This window comes from Schistocerca americana, chromosome 3 (genome assembly GCF_021461395.2).
Source record: "Schistocerca americana isolate TAMUIC-IGC-003095 chromosome 3, iqSchAmer2.1, whole genome shotgun sequence".
Taxonomy (NCBI): Eukaryota; Metazoa; Arthropoda; class Insecta; order Orthoptera; family Acrididae; genus Schistocerca; species Schistocerca americana.
This window is the reverse complement of record NC_060121.1, coordinates 845,644,096-845,664,160: the sequence shown is the minus strand read 5'-3', so window position 1 is coordinate 845,664,160 and position 20,065 is coordinate 845,644,096. Positions and strand designations below refer to the sequence as shown.

Here is a 20,065-nt window from a genome sequence, read left to right as displayed (position 1 = left end):
GGAACCTCCCCATCGCACCCCCCTCAGATTTAGTTATAAGTTGGCACAGTGGATAGGCCTTGAAAAACTGAGCACAGATCAATCGAGAAAACAGGAAGAAGTTGTGTGGAACTATGAAAAAGTAAGCAAAATATAGAAACGAAGTAGCCCATGCGCAAGATGAGCAACATCAAGGGTGATGTGAGCGCAGGAGCGCCGTGGTCCCGTGGTTAGCGCGAGCAGCTGCGGAACGAGAGGTCCTTGGTTCAAGTCTTCTCTCGAGTGAAAAGTTTCCTTTCTTTATTTTCGTAAAGTTATGATCTGTCCGTTCGTTCATTGACGTCTTTGTTCACTGTAATAAGTTTAGTGTTTGTGTTTTGCGACCGCACCGCAAAACCGTGCGATTAGTAGACGAAAGGACATGCCTCTCCAATGGGAACCGAAAACATTTGACCGCAAGGTCATAGGTCAACCGATTCCTCCACAGGAAAACACGTCTGATATATCCTATATGACACTGCTGACGGCATGTGCGTCACATGACAGGAATATGTTGTCGACCCACCTAACTCGTACACTTGGCGAATGGGTAAAAAGATTCTTCTACCTTGCCCGATTTAGGTTTTCTTGTGGATGTGATAATCACTCCCGAAAAAGTGATGAAAACATAACAGTTTGTCTCACAAACTGCAACAAATGAATGCAACTGCCAGCCAGGGAGCCTCTTTAGCAGGAATACTCTCTCTTCCGTGCGCTGTAGTCGACTGATGTCGTGTGTTTGGATGTTTGCTTAGGTGTAACGTCCCCATACTACGGCGCAGTTACCTCGCATCGGACGGACGGGCAGATAATAACTGTCTGAAAATAAAAAATTAAAATTTTCACGTGACGGAAGACTTGAACCAAGGACCTCTTACTCCGCAGCTTCTCACTCTAACCACGGGACTATTTTTTTATTTTTTTATTTTTTATTTATTTTTTAATTAAAGTCGTCGTGCGACTTGTAGTTAAAGTCCAGTTCTTTCAGGAGCTCCTGAAGTGTCTCCGCCTACAGCATGCCAGCTCGTCCAAACGTGTCTTCTCATGGCGTAGGCGTGGGTTCTGGGTAGCAGATCTATTCAGTTCGGTTCGGTTTATACAGTTTTCAGCTTCTCAGGGCTTGGACGTTCCAGCTATTAGGTGGGTCATCGAAAGTGCTCCGTAAGAAATTGGAAAAATATTGTTTATAGCGTGGGTTGCGTATCAGGACGCAGTGTCGTTCGTTGAGATAAGTCCAATATCCTAGCGTAGACTTGTCGCCAGAAGTAAAAAGATCGTGTGGCCACAGATCCAATTCACAGATCGAGTTTTGGCGGAGGGGTAGAAAGTCTTATCGGGGTACAAAAGCATGTGGACGTCGATCTGAGCCGGTGTCTGGCGAGTAAGAAACGCCAAAATTCGCCGCGCAAGTGTCCAGACGTCGAACGCTGTGCCACAGTGGAACCGGTGGACATCCGTGTCATCCACTCCACAGTGGGTGCAGAGGGATGAATCGGCGAGATGGATGCGGTGCAGACGATCTCGGTTAACTTGTTTGCCATTCAAGGTGATGCACCACGCTGATTGAACGTCTGATTCGAGAAAACGCGCATGGATCGCCCCCCATATGTGTCGCCACACGTAGTGTGGATACTTACGTTCGATGGGGTTGGACGGGCGGCACTGTTGTAACAATTCGGAGACTGTTTTCGTGAGGTACAAACGTGTAAGTGGTAAGGACCGGTAGATATAACTGAACTCCAGGAAAAATCGTTGGATGCAATAAAATGGGGTTGGAATGGTCGATACCAGTACTGGGGCGGACAAGGAGGCCGGTGCAAAGTTGTGAAGCAGGAGGCTAGTAAGGCTCTGCGGGCAACGATGCCAAAGTTTTAGTTGGGAGCTGACGTATAGTGCCTTGACACGAGTCGGCAATGAGTCCCACCCCGCCGCGATCTCGTGGCAGTGCAAGGGATTCATACTGCACCTTGAATAACATCCCCGAGCTGACGAAGGAGCCGAAAGCCATCAACAGTCGTCGCGCCAGGAGATTTGGGACTGGTAGTACTTGAGACACGTGTGGTATACGGGAAGCATGATACATGTTCACGTACTGCGCGCGTTGGATAACGTCGAAAGCTCGTAGCCGGTGATCTGCGAGATTTGCTCTGATTGTCTGTAGCAAGCGTCTGCCATTGATTGTCGTTGAGCGGCGCAGGTCTGCTGTGAAATCAAGTCCAAGACACCGTATGGTGGCGGCGACACTAAGGGGGGCAGCGCATCTCTCCGGCAAGCCCTCGCCAATGAGCAGGACCTCGGATTTTGACACGTTGAGGCAGATCCCCGACGCTTCGCCGTAAGTCGCCACCCATGTCAGTGCTGCTCGTACTTCATCTTCACTGCGCAGATACAGTACTATGTCGTCTGCGTAGGCTGTACAACAAAAACGGTGGCTTTGCACAGCCATGCCTTCCAAACGTTGGCGCATGCCCTGGAGCAGGGGTTCCAAGGCGAAAGCATACAAAATCGTGGAAAGAGGGCATCCTTGTCGTACAGATCGTGCGATGACCAGGGACGGTGTAAGGCGACCATTGTACATGATTTTAGAGGTTGCACTACTCAACAGGCGCATAACCACTGTGACAATACCGCCAGGAAGACCCATATGCTGAAGAACTGTCCGTAAATAGAAATGGTCAACACGGTCGAAAGCCTGGCTAAAGTCCAGTGAAGCCAAGGCGCCAGGGAGACGCTGATAATGCGCTAATGCTATCATGTCTCTGTAACGGCAAAGGGCCGTACGGATGTTGTTGTCGCCTCCTAGGGAAGTCTGGTCGCAGGATGTGACGTAACGTGCGACCTTCTTGAGTCGCGATGCCAGTAGCCGTGTGAATATTTTCATGTCGCTGTTGAGCAAAGTAAGTGTTCGATAGTCCTGGACCCTCGATAACCCGCGCGGTTTATGTACGGGGATAATAATGCCTTCTAGAAAGACGCTCGGGACCACTGTCATCGGTGACATCAGCTCTTGTGCGATTACCGTCCACGTGGAAGCCAACAAATAGTGAAAACTTTTATAAAATTCGATGGGTATACCGTCAGGTCCAGGAGATCTGTTATCGGAACCCGCCTTGATAGCGTCTACCACTTCATCTGTGGTTACGTCGTCTTGGAGGTCATGCACTGCATCCTCCGGAAGAGTGTTCGTAGTAAGCTGAGCGACTTCTGTGATCAGTGCTGCAGAATGCGGTACAGCTGCGTATAGTCCGGCAAAATGAGCATGGGGAGCACGACCAATGCTTTGTTGGGTGTCGTGCCGGCGTCCTTCCACATCAGTGAGGACTTTGATCAGAGCTCGTCGTCGTCGTCGTTGTCTTTCCTGAAGGAGGTGGTACATCGACGGACGTTCTTGAGGGATTCGATTAGAAGCTCGAGAACGGACTACAGTGCCTTCCAAGTTACGCCGCATGATCAAGGAGATCTGCACCTTCGTGCGATGGACCATCGACTGCCGGGCTGCCGAGAATGGCATCGTCGTACAGTCACGTAGAATGGTGTAGTAGAAGTGCAGGGTATTAGTTTGCCACGCCTTTAAAAAATGGTTCAAATGGCTCTGAGCACTATGGGACTTAACATCTATGGTCATCAGTCCCCTAGAACTTAGAACTACTTAAACCTAACTAACCTAAGGACAGCACACAACACCCAGCCATCACGAGGCAGAGAAAATCCCTGACCCCGCCGGGAATCGAACCCGGGAACCCGGGCGTGGGAAGCGAGAACGCTACCGCACGACCACGAGATGCGGGCTGCCACGCCTTTAATTCCTTCCCATAACTCATCAGAGTCTTCCTGAGGGTCGGCTTTGCACAGGAGAGCCACCATGATAAGGTGGAGTCACAGGCTTCTCGACGATGGTGACAGCGTGCCCACGCTTCTTCGACCATACGGCGACAGTCTGAGGAGGTGAGGTGAGCGACATTGAGTTTCCACAGACCACGACTATGCCACACTTGCTGTCGGGCGAGAGTGACGTCACAGAGGTATGCATCATGGTCTGAAAAGGCCAAGGGCCAGACTTCCGCAGGACGTGTGCCATCAGCAAGGGAGCGGGTAACGTAGATGCGATCTATGCAGCTTGACGAGTGAGAGGTGTAGAATGTACAGCCCGGTTGAATTCCGTGGAGCTTCTTCCATGTGTCAACAAGTCGTAGACGGTCGATGACCACTGAGAGAGATGCACAAGGGGAATGTCGCGGGAGTTGGTCCGCGGGCTCTTGTGTCGAGTTAAAATCCCCACCGAGTACCAAATCGTCCTGCGGACCGGTGAAGAGGGGTGTGACGCTTTCGGCAAAAAAAAGTTTGTCGGTCATGACGGCGGCCAGTGCCGAACGGAGCGAAGATATTAATAATACGCACGCCGAACAGTGTGAGGGCCATACCTCGCGCTGTGGGGAGGTAGATGACGTCCTCTGCAGGGAGTCCGTCGCGTAGCAGGATGGCGACGCCGCTACCGGTATCGGATGCGGGGGAAGCATGGGCGTTGTATCCGGTGGGAACTAGGAAGTCAGCCACAAACACCTCTTGTAAGAGTGCTATATCTACATCCGCAGAGTAAATAGTGTCTCTGAACATGGCCAGTTTATGGGGGGCACGAATGGTGGCAAGATTCATCGTGGCGATACGATATTGCTGTGTACGGCCATCCTCAGTATTTGCAGAACGTGCGATAGAAGTAGCCGGCAGGTGGAGACCCGCCGGTGGTCCCGCAGTGGTGATAATTACTGGCGGGGCGCCAGCCCCAGTGTCGCCGAGGTGGACTCCTGTGCAGACACGCTGGCAGTCTGTTCCACTTCTTCTTCAACGTCGTCGGCCCAGGAAGCTGACGACGTGGACATGTGACGTTCACGTACTTCCGGAACGGGTGTTGTGGATTCCGCAACATGAGTGGCAGGGGGACCGCCGTCATCATTCGTTGACAACGGCGAGGACACGTCCCTGGCTGGGCGAGTAGGCGTCACAAGAGGGGCGCCTGTTGCTGCCACATCGCGTGACTGGACGCAATGTGGGAGATCACCATCAGACATCAGGTCGACATCTCCCGGGGCCGTCTGAGAAAGGGCGTCATCGGAAGGCGTTCGTCGTCGTTTCCTGTGTTTGCGAGGCGACCGCTGTTTTCTGATGTGGCCTTCTGAATCAGAATGTGGTCGCCCGTCGTCTGACGCCGAACCCGTCTGGACAAAGGCAGACGTCGTCACGACACCGAGGTCGACGTTCATGGTTCCAACAGGAACATCGGTTTCGGTCTGCAACCCGGACGGTCCTGAAGCGAGCACTGGAGGCGACGCCGTGCTTGTGTCCTCGGCGCGTTGTGCTGCGGCGGGTGGCGTTGACGATGCTGCTGGCGCAATCGAGATTGGTACTACGGGGTCCTGTGCAACCTTGGCGTAGGTGATGGGTAAGGACGTGACCGTCGAAGCCTGGGTCTCTTCACGTAACGGCGTCTGTATTAAACGGCGGTGTAAGCATTCGGAACGTACATGTCCCTCCTGGCCACATCCTGCGCACGTTCGTGGCTGTCCATCGTACATGACGATGGCCCTCACACCGCCAATCAGCAGGTACGAGGGGACATGTTTCGTCAGCTCAATTTTTATTTGCCGGACGCCATTTAATACAGGGTAGGTCGTAAATGTTTGCCACTTCTCCGCGACGTGACCCAAGACGGTACCATATGGTTGGAAAGCGGCAATGACCACATCCTGAGGCACCTCGAACGGGAGCTCAAACACCCGCAATGTCCGGAGACCGAATCCAGCATGGGCGACTGTCACAGCACCCATATGTCCATCAGAGTGTTTAAATTTCAGTCCGGTGGCATGACGGTGAATTATGTCATTGCAAATTTCCTCCGTCGACATCTTGATGTAGACAAAACTTCCAGTGATGGAAAAATGTATGCCGATTACGTCCTGGGGGTTCAAACGTAGATCCTCACGTATGAACTGTTCGACTTCGAAAGCTCTGGGTCGTGGATGTTCGGCCTGAAACGTTACTTTGATAGTTGCACGGCGGTACGAGAGCGCCATGGTGTACGTTAGTACTGGACTCGATAGACACAAACACCGCGACGCGGAAGTAAACACCGCCGACAGCGGAGCGTCGAACGGCGCGCGGAGCAGCTCCGCACGCTAGCACGGCTGAGAGCCGACTGTACTACGGCGCCCCTCTGCCCATACGATCCTTGATGTTGCTTGTGTTGCGCATGGACTACTCCGTTTGTATACTTTGCTTATTTTTTTCATAGTTCCACACACCTTCTTCCTGTTTTCTCGATTGGTCTGTGTTCAGTTTTTTAAGGCCTATCCACTGTGCCAACTTATAACTAAATCTTAGGGGGGTGCGATGGGGAGGTTCCCTTGTAAGAAAAACAGTCGACTTCTTCCAGCACCGTTTTTGAAAAAACGCACTTTTGTGTCAAGAGATTTCTTATATCGAAGAACCTATAAGCAGAACAGGATTTTATTTAATGTAGAATACGGAAAGACATATTAAAATGCATCTATAGAAATAAAGTAAGAAACTTCTGTTACATATGTTTCTCTTTGCAGTCTTAAATATAAAGCAGAACATAATGTAAATGCTTTACAGTTTGACGTGACGTTACTGAGTGGATGGCCATGATTAAAGGCCATAAGTAAATTTGAATATGTGTAAGGTAAGCAGCAGGTCGAAATTTCCGGAGAGATGTTTGAACGTGCAGAGTGAAGAGTTAACGGCTGGTAAAAAAAGGAATATAAAATCTGATTGTTAATTTAAGGGACCAGTGTATTTAGTTCAGTATTACTCTGAGAGGTTGTACGTTTGGACTGTACGAGTGCTACCAAAGGCAAATATAAATAAATAAATCTGTAACTAGACAAGATCACCAAACACTATAAAAAGTTAAGAGCTGTGAGAAATCGAGCTGTACAGTACATTGTGTAAATTTGCTTGAGGCTGTGAAACAATGCCAGAAGGAGAGAAAAAAGAAAGAAATAAAAGGTTCAAAAATGGTTCAAATGGCTCTGGGCACTATGGGACTTAACATCTGAGGTCATCAGTCCCCTAGATCTTGAATTACTTAAACCAAACTAAACTAAGGACATCACACACATCCATGACCGAGGCAGGATTCGAACCTGCGAACGTAGCGGTCGCGCGTATTCAAACTGAAGCGCCTAGAACCGCTCAGCCACACCGGCCGGCTAGTCTTGTATATAAACAGAAAAATTAAGAGAGGTAACTCCAGAAAAAAATTTAACCTTAGCGTAAATACCAAACGACGATGGCAAAAGTTTGCAGAATTTTTTGTGTAATAAATCAAATCAAATTCCTTGAATAAGTGTATTATCATTATGGATTTTTGTGTCGCTTCATGTATTATCGTTTATGACGACTTTTCGTCTGCTGTCACCATCAGGTGTGTAATTAAGATCAAAGTAAAATAAGAATCAGAAGTGTTATAACCCGAAAAACGAAGTCAGCACACATCCTATTAGCGCCATCTCTTGCCTAGCCATTTTAATTTCCGCAAAATTTTGAGCCAAGTTGCCATTTTGTGAAACAACAACGAAGCGTATCACACTTTGACACAGAATTACTTTGTTTTATTAAGTTCTATTCCTTTTCACAGATGTAAATTTTTTCGCTGTTTCTTTGTTCCGCAAGGTCAATTTCAATAATTTTAAAAACAGATTTTGTAACTTTCGTAAAACAGACACACTGGAAATGTTAGGGTGGTACTTTATATAGTTAAAGATATTATCTAAATCGTGAAAAAAAAAAGCTTTAGAGCACGTGAACAGTCAGTAGTGAGCAGAAAATAGAATGTTCGTAATTTACCTGCGAGTGACAAAAGACAAACGTTTGTGGCTACAATGTAGCGACTATGCGAGCAGCAGCATTTCACCGATGCCCACAAGAGTTCAAGCTTGGTGTGCTTAATTATATACATGTGGTGGTCGAATTCATGACCCACGCAAATTTTCAACTTTCACCATTGATATAAATCAATGCCCATTGGCAGCTAATGTCTTTAATTCTTTCTGTGTGCCGGCCGGGGTGACCGAGCGCTTCTAGGCGCTTGAGTCCGGAACCGCGCGACTGCTACGGTCGCAAGTTCGAATCATGCCTCAGGCATGGATGTGTGTGTCCTTAGGTTAGTTAGGTTTAAGTAGTTCTAAGTTCTAGCGGACTGATTACCTTAGAAGTTAAGTCCCATAGTGCTCAGAGCCATTTGAATCTTTCTGTGTCTTGATTCATAGTGGCTGCAGGATCAAAATTGTGTCTGTTCTTTCGGACATTTCCAGAAAACCAGAAACACATATATACTTCCTAACTGATTAAAATTATGTAGCAAACCTGACTCTACCCCAGACCCGTGTCTTTTGCTGGCAACAGTCTTACAAACTGAGCCACCGTGACAAACTGTTCACAAACCACCCCTTCACAGTAAGGGTCCGAATTCAAATGCGGATCCAGCACACAGCTTCAGTCAAAAATAGAGGGGGACAATAATTGAACTATATGAAAAAAACGCAAATTAATTACAAACTACCACGTGCACACACTTGATGCAAAATGCAAACGTCACTGCACATATTCGGATTTAGGGTATGACATGTTCGACATGCCTGCCATCTCTGGCGATAATGTGGCGCAGAAGAATAGCGAAGTTCTGCATGACCCGCTGAAGTGTCGGATCATCTATGCTGTCGATGACCTCCTGCATAGCTGTTTTCAGCTCAGCAATGGTTTTTGGGTTATTGCCGTACACGTTGTCTTTAATATAGCCCCACAAAAAGGAGTTAGATGTGTTCAGATCCGGGGAATATGGCGTCCAATCGAGGCCCATGCCAGTGGCTTCTGAGTCCCCAGAGCCAGAATGCGATCCCCAAAGTGCTGCTCCAGGACATCAAACACCCTCCTGCTTCGATGGGGTCGAGTTCCGTCTTGCATGAACCATATCTTGTCGAAATCAGAATCGCTATGGATAATGGGGATGATTTCATCTTCCGAAATCTTCACGTACCGATCGATGTCATCGAGGAATATCGCACGGATTATTCCGTGAATGGACACTGCATACCACATAGTCTCCCGTTGAGACTGAAGAGACTTCACGGTCGCGAAATGTGGATTCTCAGTCCCCCAAATGCGTCAATTATGCTTACTGACGAACGCATCCAAATGAAAATGGGCTTCGTCGCTAAACAAAACCATGCATACGCTTACCAATTCTCATCATGCCCCGCGGCCAACCGTGCAGTTTGAACGTCCTAACGCAATTCGTTCAGAAGTTACGACGATTTTTGTTACGGTGCTCGCTTATTTCCAAGTCCGTATCGATCTTACTGCTGAGATTTCACTGAGACGGCGCTTTGGCGCTAGGCGGTTGTTTCCGTGTGTGATCGCTGGCCGCAGCTTAGCTGGAGGCGTGTGAGGAAGAAAGAGGTGGCTGCATTGGCGTGGAGACAGTTCGGCTCGGCTGGGGGTTGTTTGCGTGTGGACGCCGAGTGGGGCCGATGGGAAGACCGGACCGTGATTTTACGGTTAATAGTGTGGACAGCGGCGTGGTGTGCCGTTTAACTTGATTCGCAAGGGGAGGAAAATCTCGCCTGTTGGAGTTTGTCGAGCCTGTGTTTGAAATACCTTCTAGGTGCGGCGGGATGTCATTTCATCCTCCTGTCTCTCCGCCGCTGGAATTGCTATTCTCGTTTACCGTCCCGTGGATGTATATCGATGGGGAACGCTGCTCTCCGTACTCTACTAGAAGCTGGTGATGAAAGTGCGTCGTTCAGCGGCACGTTAATCTGGGTGCTTTATGTTTGATCTTCAAGTGCATAGTCTTCGAGTGGCACTCCTTAGAGTTTGCCTTGCGCAGTTATATTGGAGTTTATTTTGTCTTGTGGTGCTTCCGCTCTCCGTTAACGAAGGTTAAGCCTGATTCGGCACTCCGTACGACGCTTGGCACCTCAGTAGGCGGGTCGGAGCCACCTTCGCGACTAAACGGAAGCCTTTGGACTGGGAGGTCTTGTGTTTTGCATATTGTTCATAAATTGTTGTTTTGGTATTAAGTTGGCTGAGGTTTCTTATGGATTTCCCGGCATTTGGTCTGTTGTCCGCCCCGGGCTAGGTGTCGTTATTTCAGAGGTTGGTCCTTGTTTTGGCTTAGTACGATTTTGGTTTACTGCCTGGTGGTTCTGGTAGTACGCCGGGTCGCTGTGGTTGTGTTGCATTTTGTATGGGGTTGTGTGCTCGGAGCCGTGGAGTACCATGATTTTATTATTAATTTAAAGAAACATTATCACTTAAATGATTTAATTCTTGTTGCGTTCATTGCAACTTGGGCACTGAGAAATTTTGTAGTGTAATTACGGAAGATTTAATAGTGGCACATGCCCCTTTACCTGTTTCGTAATCTGTTAATTACCAAAAGACCTTATGCTCATAGTCATATGATGTGATCTTCTTAAATTATTGTATTTTTATGTCATGTTATTGTTTTTTTAACTTGCTGACCCCTGGTGTGATCGATGTTACTCTCCTCCCCCCCCCCCCCCAAGGCAAGCGCCAGGAGGCGCGAATTCAGGCCCTCCACCCCCGCCAAGGCCTGATTAAAAGCTGCTCTATGCGCATCTTGGACCCCAACTGATTTTAAATCTAACAAAGACTGAAGTGAATGAGCCAATTGAGCTTGTGCTCGACGGAGCTGTTTTAACGTGGGAGGATCACGCTCGAAGACTGACACGGTAGCACTCCAAGTAGCTATAAATGTGGAAACTGATGATATCCACTTACCCTGATTCGTGAAAAGATCTGGAGGCAACGTAACTGGAGCTAACCCACATCAATTTTATTTCATATAGTTCAATTATTGTCGGCCTGTAGGTTCATAGCCGTGCACACGTCAATGCAGAGCGAAATATGTATTTCGGTTTTGCATTTTTTGTACGTCTTAACTGGATGTCAATCTCTGCAACTGTTACGCTTGGTGACTTCCCATTTGCTTTGTAACCAGGGTTAAGTTGGTCTGTTTTCCTCTGAAACACAATACAGCATAGAGCGGCCCTTATTGCAAAGCTTCACTTGTTTGGGCTAACATCCGTTGTTTCACAGACCACAGGAAGTATCTTGGACAGCGGTTTCTTTGTAGAGTTTATTAAATTTGTCATGTTTGTCAGTGATCCTAACTGAACGCAAAATATATGGGCACGCACGAGCCTCTCGGAGAGCAAACAACTGCAGCGTCATTGGAGGTCGGGTAAACACGCAGCCAGCCAGCCAGCCGGCGTCTGAGATCACTTACGTAGATAAACAAGGCTAATGAACCCATCACGATACGTAAGGAAGTCAGAGTCGTGAGTTAGCTCAGTCTAACAGCGGGTAGTTTGCAGCGATTAGTATGGTTACATATTTCTCTCTTCCCAAATTATCTTCACGCGTTCGTTGAGTCGTATCTTTTGGTCACTTGCGGTCTTACACTTAGCCCTGTTATTTTGTCCTGTGGTTACAAATTCGTGTTTTTTCACGGTAGTCCTAAACTGCTCTCCATCTTTCAAATAATCTGCTGTCGTACCGACTTATCTAAGGCCATCTCCACTTTATTTTATCCACCTGGTTTTCCCTGGCAGCATGGACAACTTCGAGATATTTTGCTGCGATTCAGTTTTCGTTTATTTTGTGAATGTGTCAGCAAAATTTCATTCTTCTTTTACTGAAAATGTTCGTAATTTTATCCGTGTGCTTGTATAGTTCTGATGTTGGACTCTTGGTACAAATTATCTCTCTAATTATTGGTTCCAAAACTATTCTAAGTATTTACTCGTTCCTTATATTTCTTTAATTTTTGTCTGACGAGTTTACGTTGTTTCTACTGTATATAGTGCTACCAGAGGTATAATTGTGTTGCAGGCCCCAACCTTCCGTTGATGAATATCAGTTTTTTTCTTGTAGTAATTCCACGTGGGCGCGAATGCATTCTTCTGCTTCTTCTGGGGAAAATCCGCCAAATTTTGGCAGAGCGAGGGCGTTGGGTGAGAATCGTACGCCACTCTCCAAGAATGCTGTATCAGCCGGACCACGAATGGCCATACGTCTACACTGATCTGAAGCCCGCAATATGGTCATTTATTTCATTGTGGTACGTCCCGTTGTAAGGCTCTTGTTCTAGTATTCAGTGTCGTGAAATCACGTCCAACCAGCGGCCCACTGTCCCTGTTCGTTGCAACACACGCGATCCCGCTTCTAGAAGTAATTGCGCTACAGCGCGATGGGTTTGCGCTGCTATAATCCAAAAAGAAAAAAAAAACTTAGGGCCTGATTTCCCCTTGACACCGGGCCCTTAGGCGCAGAGATGAAGTTCGGAATGGGGAAGGAAATCAAGTATGCCGTTTTGAAGGGGACCATCCGGACGTTTACCCTTGTGGATTTAGAGTAACGAAGGGAAACCTATGTCGTATTGACGGACGAGAATTTTAATGACCGCTCGCTCGAATTTGAATCCATCGTCTGACAAGTGTCCTTTGCTGTATTAGATAAATATTCTTTGATTACGGTCGCTAGCCTTGATTTAACTCTAGAGACAAGGTTACAAAGACTCAGCCTTGACAACTAATTACTGCCCTGTAGGAACCAGAGTCTGCTCTGTAGGGACACGATTCTACTAACAAGGCAAACTCCCCATCGCACCCCACTCAGATTTAGTGGTATGATGTCCGAATGGACAGTCCGCCAAAAACTGAACACAGGTCAAGCATGAAAACAGGAAGAGGGTATACTGAACTGTGAAGAAAGAAGAAAAATATAAACAATGAACGGTCCAAGCTCGAGCTACGCAATATCGAGCGAATTTGAACAGCCACGGCGTCGTGGTTCTGTGGCCACAGTGTTAGACTGCGAAGGGGGAGATCCGCGTTAAAACCTCCCTCGTGCCCCATTTCTTTTCTCAAAATTAACGGCTATCCGTCCGGTCATTGGCGTGTCTGTTCACTGTATTCAAATTTGTAGTTGTGACGTGGTGTAACGTCCGTCTGCAACAGCCAAGTGTAAGGACGTTTCAAAAGTTTTGACTCTTGAATTCCTTTCTTGTAGCACAGTTCACACCGATTTGTTTGTTTGTTTTTATTTATATGAGAGATCTATGCAGCATCTCGCCTGGTTTCACTGTCCAATACATGTACTAGTGACGGTAATATATTCCTACGACATGACTCATGTTATATAACCAGTGTATAGTATGGCAATTGACAAGACTTCAGAAGGAGAACAGTCATGTCGATGGCTGGAAGATTATTCACAAATCTGTGAAAAAGAAGTTGGACACAAGTGTGATTTGAAGACGCATCTCCCGCTTTGCAGTCCAATACCGCGACCACACAACTACGCCGCCGTTGTTCTTGCACTGCACTGGATGTTGTACATCACGAGCTTCGACCGCTGACTTTATATTTTGCTTCCTTTTTCACATTTCAGTACACTTTAGTTTTCATGCTTGACCTGTGTTCAGGATCTTACGGGCTCTCCACTGGGCCATTTTACAAATAAAGCCGGCCGCGGTGGTCTCGCGGTTATAGGCGCTCAGTCCGGAGCTGCGCGACTGCTACGGTCGCAGGTTCGAATCCTGCCTCGGGCATGGATGTGTGTGATGTCCTTAGGTTGGTTAGGTTTAAGTAGTTCTAAGTTCTACGGGACTGATGACCACTGATGTTAAGTTCCATAGTGCTCAGAGCCATTTTACAACTAAAGCAGAGAGGGGTGGGATGGGGAGTTTCCCTTGTAAGAGAAATAGGAAGATGTAACCACTGGTCTGGAAGCACACCGTGCTAAAATGCTCTAGTGAACAACCAACTAACTCTTTGCAGCGTCCTCGCAAACGTCAGTAAATAGAAAAATATGCGGGTAACAACTCAAAATTATGAAGTTTGGGAAATCATACCAACAAAATCACACTCCAGTTTCGCGGAAATGAATACAGTTTCTTCCCGCTTATTCGAACGCATCTTCTATAGGTATCTACATGCTCCGCGATCTAATATGTAACTGCCTCTGAACGGCAACTCAACCTCAACTTTGAGAATCACACTGATGAGACGCAGCTTACAAAACCCTCATTTGAACCATATTTGAGTACTGAATTTCTTTAACCATTACTAGACAGGATTGCTACAAGAAGTATTTATTCATTTATTTAACCTGATAAAATTATGGCCGTCAGGCAGTGTCTCGTATCTGACCATGCATTTTATATATTTTGTATACACATAGTACAGTAAGCATGTTATATTACAGAGGCAGAGAAGATACAACGAAGAGCAGTCCATTTCATTACCGGTTCATTCACTAATTACTAAAGGGTCACGGGGATACGTATCCAACACCAGTTGTAACGTTCTAATGCCGTACCTGTGGTGCGCTGTTCGACAGTCACGACGATCTAGGTCTGCTAAGCGGTCATGTTGCAAAACGATATGAAATGGGCGAGCAAGTAAGATCGGTGGTGGCGATGGCAAATGGTCAGTTTATTGGGAGAATTCTGGGAAGTGTGGCTCATCTACAAATGTGACTGAGTACACAACACTAGTATGACGCGTTCTTGACTACCGCTGGAGTATTTTGCAACCCATGTAGGTCTGATTAAAGGAAGACACTAAACAAATTCAGAGGGATGCTGGTAGATTAGCTACTGGTAGGTTCGTGAGCATCACGGAGATGCTTCATGATCTCAAATGGGAATCCCTGGAGGGAAGACGACGTTCTTCCCACGAAACGCTAATGAGAAAATTTAGAGAATCGCCATTTGCGGCTGAGGGCAGAACGATTCACCGTACATTTCACGTAAGCACGTGAGATTAGAGGAATTAGGGCTCATATAGAGGCATACAGATACTCGCTTTTTTCGCATTCCATTTGCTAGTGGAAAAGTAAAGAGAATAACTGTAGTGGCCGCCACGAAAATTGGCACTTCAAGGTCATCTCACCGTCCTACAGCATCGCCATTTGGTGATAGTTCAAATGTTAGTAAAAATTCCGAAAAAAATATTAGACACCTCCACTTTTAGTCTAGAATATGGTGGAGTGTTTTCGAAAGAAAATTGTTGCCAGCTGCTACGAAAAAAATAACAACTATCATTACAACAAATTTTGAAGAAAATTTTTTTTTACTTCATCATGTGGAAAAAAATAGAATCACAGACCTATTTGGACTGAAAAGTTTCAGAGTTTATAGACGGATGTGATTCATATTTTACTGTGGAACCATAGAAGTACCACGAGGTAAAAGATAAGATACGGTGGAGGTGCGAAACTGTTCCGTCTCTGTAACGAAAAATACCGCCTCTGATAAACATGCTTTCTGTTGGACCTCGTAGAAACTTCCGGCGAGAAAGTTGCTAAGAAAACTAGGAAATTAATTTTGGTAACATACGAGGCATCATCAGCGTACCGCGTCACGTATGAACGCAATTTATTTAACATGAGACTTCATGTGCGGTAGAACTGTATACCGCCGCAGAGATTTTAGTCCAGATGGCTCACCTTAATGCGACCGAGCATATTCCCTATCTTCGGAAATATTTTTTATTTGTAGCCCTTACTGACCCTTCGTCACTACACGCATCTCCCAAATCCCCGATAAACGCTACACAAAAGGAACTCTAATTTCTTTCAAGCAAATATTTCATTTGAAGTCGACCGAAATATATTTTGCGTATGGTTTTGTGAAACCCAAGCTTCAGCGAAGAATACCACAACAGTATCGTCTCCAGCACGCAGTAAATGCACTGCGTACAGATAACTTCGTTCTTGCTGCTGCAGCGTCTTTGCATTCCATTAAAATTTTTTGTCTACCTTTACACTTTCTGAAATCAAGTGAGCAGAGAAGACAAAGGACGGAGGTCTCTGAGCCAATGAAACTCTTTTCACCATGATCACCTTGTATTTTTTCTAGTCACGGGATACTCTCATCGGTCGTGGTATGTAGGTCCAGTTCTGTGCACTAACTTTTTTATGAAAATCGTCAAATTCCATAGACTTCCATTTTCATTTGTCCCCCTTTCTTGGAGATTCTGCCAACGTTAGTGCACTGTTAATATGAAATTAGTCGATTTCGAAATACCAAAAGGTTTTGTTGTCATTTTATGAACTGGCGCGAAAGTTATATTATTTCTGATCTGTTCACTGTTATCCAGACCAATAAAAACTTCAGTACATTCGATACGAAAATTTTAAATTATTTTCGAATGTTTCTACGCCCTCTGCGCAGGCCTTTGCTCGTGCATTTTGCCCACTACTGAACTTATATCAGTGCTTCATTCCACGGAAGACTGAAACCACACCTGATAATTAGATTAGATTTACTTTCATTGCAATTGATCCGTAGTGAGGAGGTCCTCCAGGGTGTAGAACATGTCAGAAAAACAACAATACATGACAAATATTTACAACTAAAACAAATAAGCTAATGTACCATTGCACAGGTCCCAAGGGGAATGATCGTCATTTTTTAATGAACACTATGTGAAAGAGTCATTTTACAAATGCTAATGGACTGAATTTAAAATAAAAAAGCGTTTTTAATTATTTATAACGTAATAAATATGTAATACAACTACTATAATACCTATTTACAATGAACACATTACTGCACTGAAATGGTGCAGAAGTTAGATTTTATGTGTGTGTGTGTGTGTGTGTGTGTGTGTGTGTGTGTGTGTGTGTGTGTGAAATCTTATGGGACTTAACTGCCAAGGTCATCGTCCCTAAGCTTACACACTACTTTACCTAAACTATCCTAAGGACAAACACACACACACCCATGCCCGAGAGAGGATTCGAACCTCCGCCGGGATCATCCGCACAGTCCATGACTGCAGCGCCTGAGACCGCTCGGCTAATCCCGCGCGGAAAACTGAATTTCATTGGTTGTTATGTTTTTTATGGCTCCTGGCAAGTTATTGAAAATGTGTGTTCCTGAATAATGCACACCTTTTTGTACAAGACAAAGTGACTTTAAATCCTTGTGAAGATTATTGTTATTTCTAGTATTGATTCCATGAATTCAGCTGTTGGTTTGAAAAAGTGACATTTTTAATGACACATTTCATTAAGGAGTAAATATATTGGGAAGCACTGGTTAGTGTCCCTAGTTCCCTAAACAGGCTTCTGAAGGATGTTCTTTAGTTCACACCACATATAACTCTTACTGCACGTTTTTGTGCCCGGAAAACTTTAGCTTGGCTTGATGAATTACCCCAAAAAATAATCCCATATGACATTATGGGATGAAAGTAAGCATAGTATGCCAGCTTTTTCATTTTTATATCCCCTATGTCTGACACAATTCGCATTGCAAATAGAGATTTGTTAAGACGCTTCAGCAGTTCTGTGGTGTGCTCCTTCCACTTGAATTTATTATCAAGCTGTAATCCCAAGAATTTGACACTGTCCATTACTTATATCTGCTTGTCATTGTATGTTAGGCATATACTCGTGGGACACCCCTTACAAGTTCTGAACTGCATGTAGTGTGTTTGTAGTGTGTATTGTGTATCATACGATATCGCACGGAAAAACAAAACACTCGGCTGGCCTTGACCTCCTGCACTGCCAACGGTATGGCAACAAAGCTGTGCGACGGGCGAATCACAGCTCTTAGCGCCTGTGGACTGCAGGTAGAGGTGTCTAATTTCGTGACGGCCAGTTTGTAGTGGTACAAGGTACCCGCTAAGCCATGCTCCATATAGTGGCTGGAAGAGTTCGAGGTGGACGGTACGAGGGAAGCGGTGGCCTCATCGTGGCGTGATTTACTTTCAAAATTACAAGCGCATACTTTCCAAGAGAAGAATTAAAAACTTAGAGGTTCGCCGATAACATTGTAATTCTGTCAGAGACAACAAAGGACTTGGAAGAGCAGCTGAACGGAATGGACAGAAAAGCAAAACGAGGATAATGGAATGCAGTCGAATGAAGTCGGGTGATGCTGAGGGAATTAGGTTAGGAAATGAGACGCTTAAAGTAGTAAAGGAGTTTTGCTATTTGGGGAGCAACCTAACTGTGATGGTCGAAGTAGAGAGGATAGAAAATGTAGACTGGCAATGGCAAGGAAAGCGTTTCTGAAGAAGAGAAATTTGTTAACATCGAGTATAGATTTTAGTGTCAGGAAGTCGTTTCTGAAAGTATTTGTATGGAGTGTAGCCAAGTGTGGAAGTGAAACGTGGACGATAAATATTTTGGACAAGAAGAGAATAGAAGCTTTCGAAATGTGGTGCTGCAGAAGAATGCTGAAGATTAGATGGGTAGATCACATAACTAATGAGGATGTATTGAATAGAATTGGGGAGAAGAGGGGTTTGTGGCACAACGTGACAAGAAGAAGGGACCGGTTGGTAGGACATGTTCTGAGGCATCAAGCGATCACAAATTTAGCATTGGAGGGCAGCGTGGAGGGTAAAAATTGTAGAGGGAGACCAAGAGATGAATACACTAAGCAGATTCAGAAGGATGTAGGTTGCAGTAAGTACTGGGAGATGAAGAAGCTTGCACAGGATAGAGCAGCATGGAGAGCTGCATCAAACCAGTCTCAGGACTGAAGACCACAACAACAACAACAACAACAACAACAACAACTTTCCAAGAAGTGTCAGACAGATAATCACTTCCTGCCTCATAAATGTCGCGACATGGCCACGTTGAGAAAATCAGAGAAATTAGAAATTATTGCAGAGGCTTAGCAATTATCGTTCTTCTCGCACACCAGACGCGAATGAAAAAGTAAAGGAAGGAAGGAAGAATGGTGGCTTGCCGAGTGTTAATGAGACACAGAAATAGTATCCTGGCGTATAAAGAAACAGCTTCGTGCAGAAAACAAAGTGTAACATGTCGAGGGTTCAGTCTTTCAGACACTGTACAGTGTCGTGCTAAATTTAAGAGACCTGTGCAGACGGCCAGCTGTGTTACACCGCTACGAATCCTCGCTTCCGTTGTAAACACGTTCGAGTGCCGAAGACGTTAATTTAGGAGAGGCGGCGACGGCGTGTCGCAGAAAGGCAGCTGCGCCGGCAGCCGGTTTACGGCCGGCTCATCACGGCCGGTGTTTTCGGGCGGCTATTAGCCGACACGAGAGAGCGCGCCCGGCCGGCGACACGGCGGCTACAAGGCGGCCCTCATTTCACTCCCAAATGCTGCGGCGATAAACGGACCGAGCAGGGCCAGCCAGCTAGCTAGCATTGCTAGTCCGCGCACTCGGCCACACTGCTCGCTGTCCCCTCGTCTCGGCTCTAGCAGACCTCTTCCATTCGTTCCACCGCTACTTCGGACACAAACTAACTGCTATACCCCGTCACATTGAATGCACCTCTCTTATGGATGCAGCGAGTCTGAATACTGTTACTGACGTGGACCGTGTACGGTTTCGGAATGAGTAAGCCCAAGCTAAGTTCGGAGTGACGCCTTATTTTTCTACGTCAAAAAACACCCTTGAAACAATATACGCAGATAGGGCAGCTCCCGAAGTAGGTGGTGTGGGAGCAACAGAGAGGGAAGTGCCGCCCGCCCCCCCCCCCCCCCCCCCCCGCCCCCCGCACTTTCTGAGTCAGTCAGGCAGTAGTAGCTGACCAAGACAGACGCAGCAACAAGGAACTAACTGCTTTTGTGACGTTTAGGAGTTCCTAACCAGGAGCACGTCCGAGTCCTCCGATTGATCCTCACCGGTGGCCAACCCAGTTACTGCTCGCACTGAGGCTGATCCCTCATCCGTGTGCTTCAATAGTTTAGTTTCTTGAGTTTCTGCGTGTAAATTTAATATCTAATAGCCACTGTTCTCGCGTTTTCGTTTGCGTCGGAAAGTAAACCAATTTTGTGACATGTTACATCCACATCTACATCCATACTCCGCAAGCCACCTGACGGTGTGTGGCGGAGGATACCTTGAGTACCTCTATCGGTTCTCCCTTCTATTCCAGTCTCTTATTGTTCGTGGAAAGAAGGATTGTCGGTATGCCTCTGTGTGGGCTCTAATCTCTGATTTTAT

General features: G+C 46.3%; 1 protein-coding gene across 1 annotated transcript in view; it reads left to right on the top strand.

Annotated features, from left to right (window-relative positions):
- Positions 1 to 5,274: 5,274 nt before the first annotated feature.
- LOC124606434 (chromatin assembly factor 1 subunit A-B-like) overlaps positions 5,275 to 20,065 on the top strand; it is a 51,945-nt gene continuing 37,154 nt past the window's right edge. The window contains exon 1 of the mRNA XM_047138416.1: positions 5,275 to 5,416. Within this exon, the coding sequence (XP_046994372.1) occupies positions 5,275 to 5,416 (142 nt within the window). The remainder of the gene's footprint in view (positions 5,417 to 20,065) is intronic.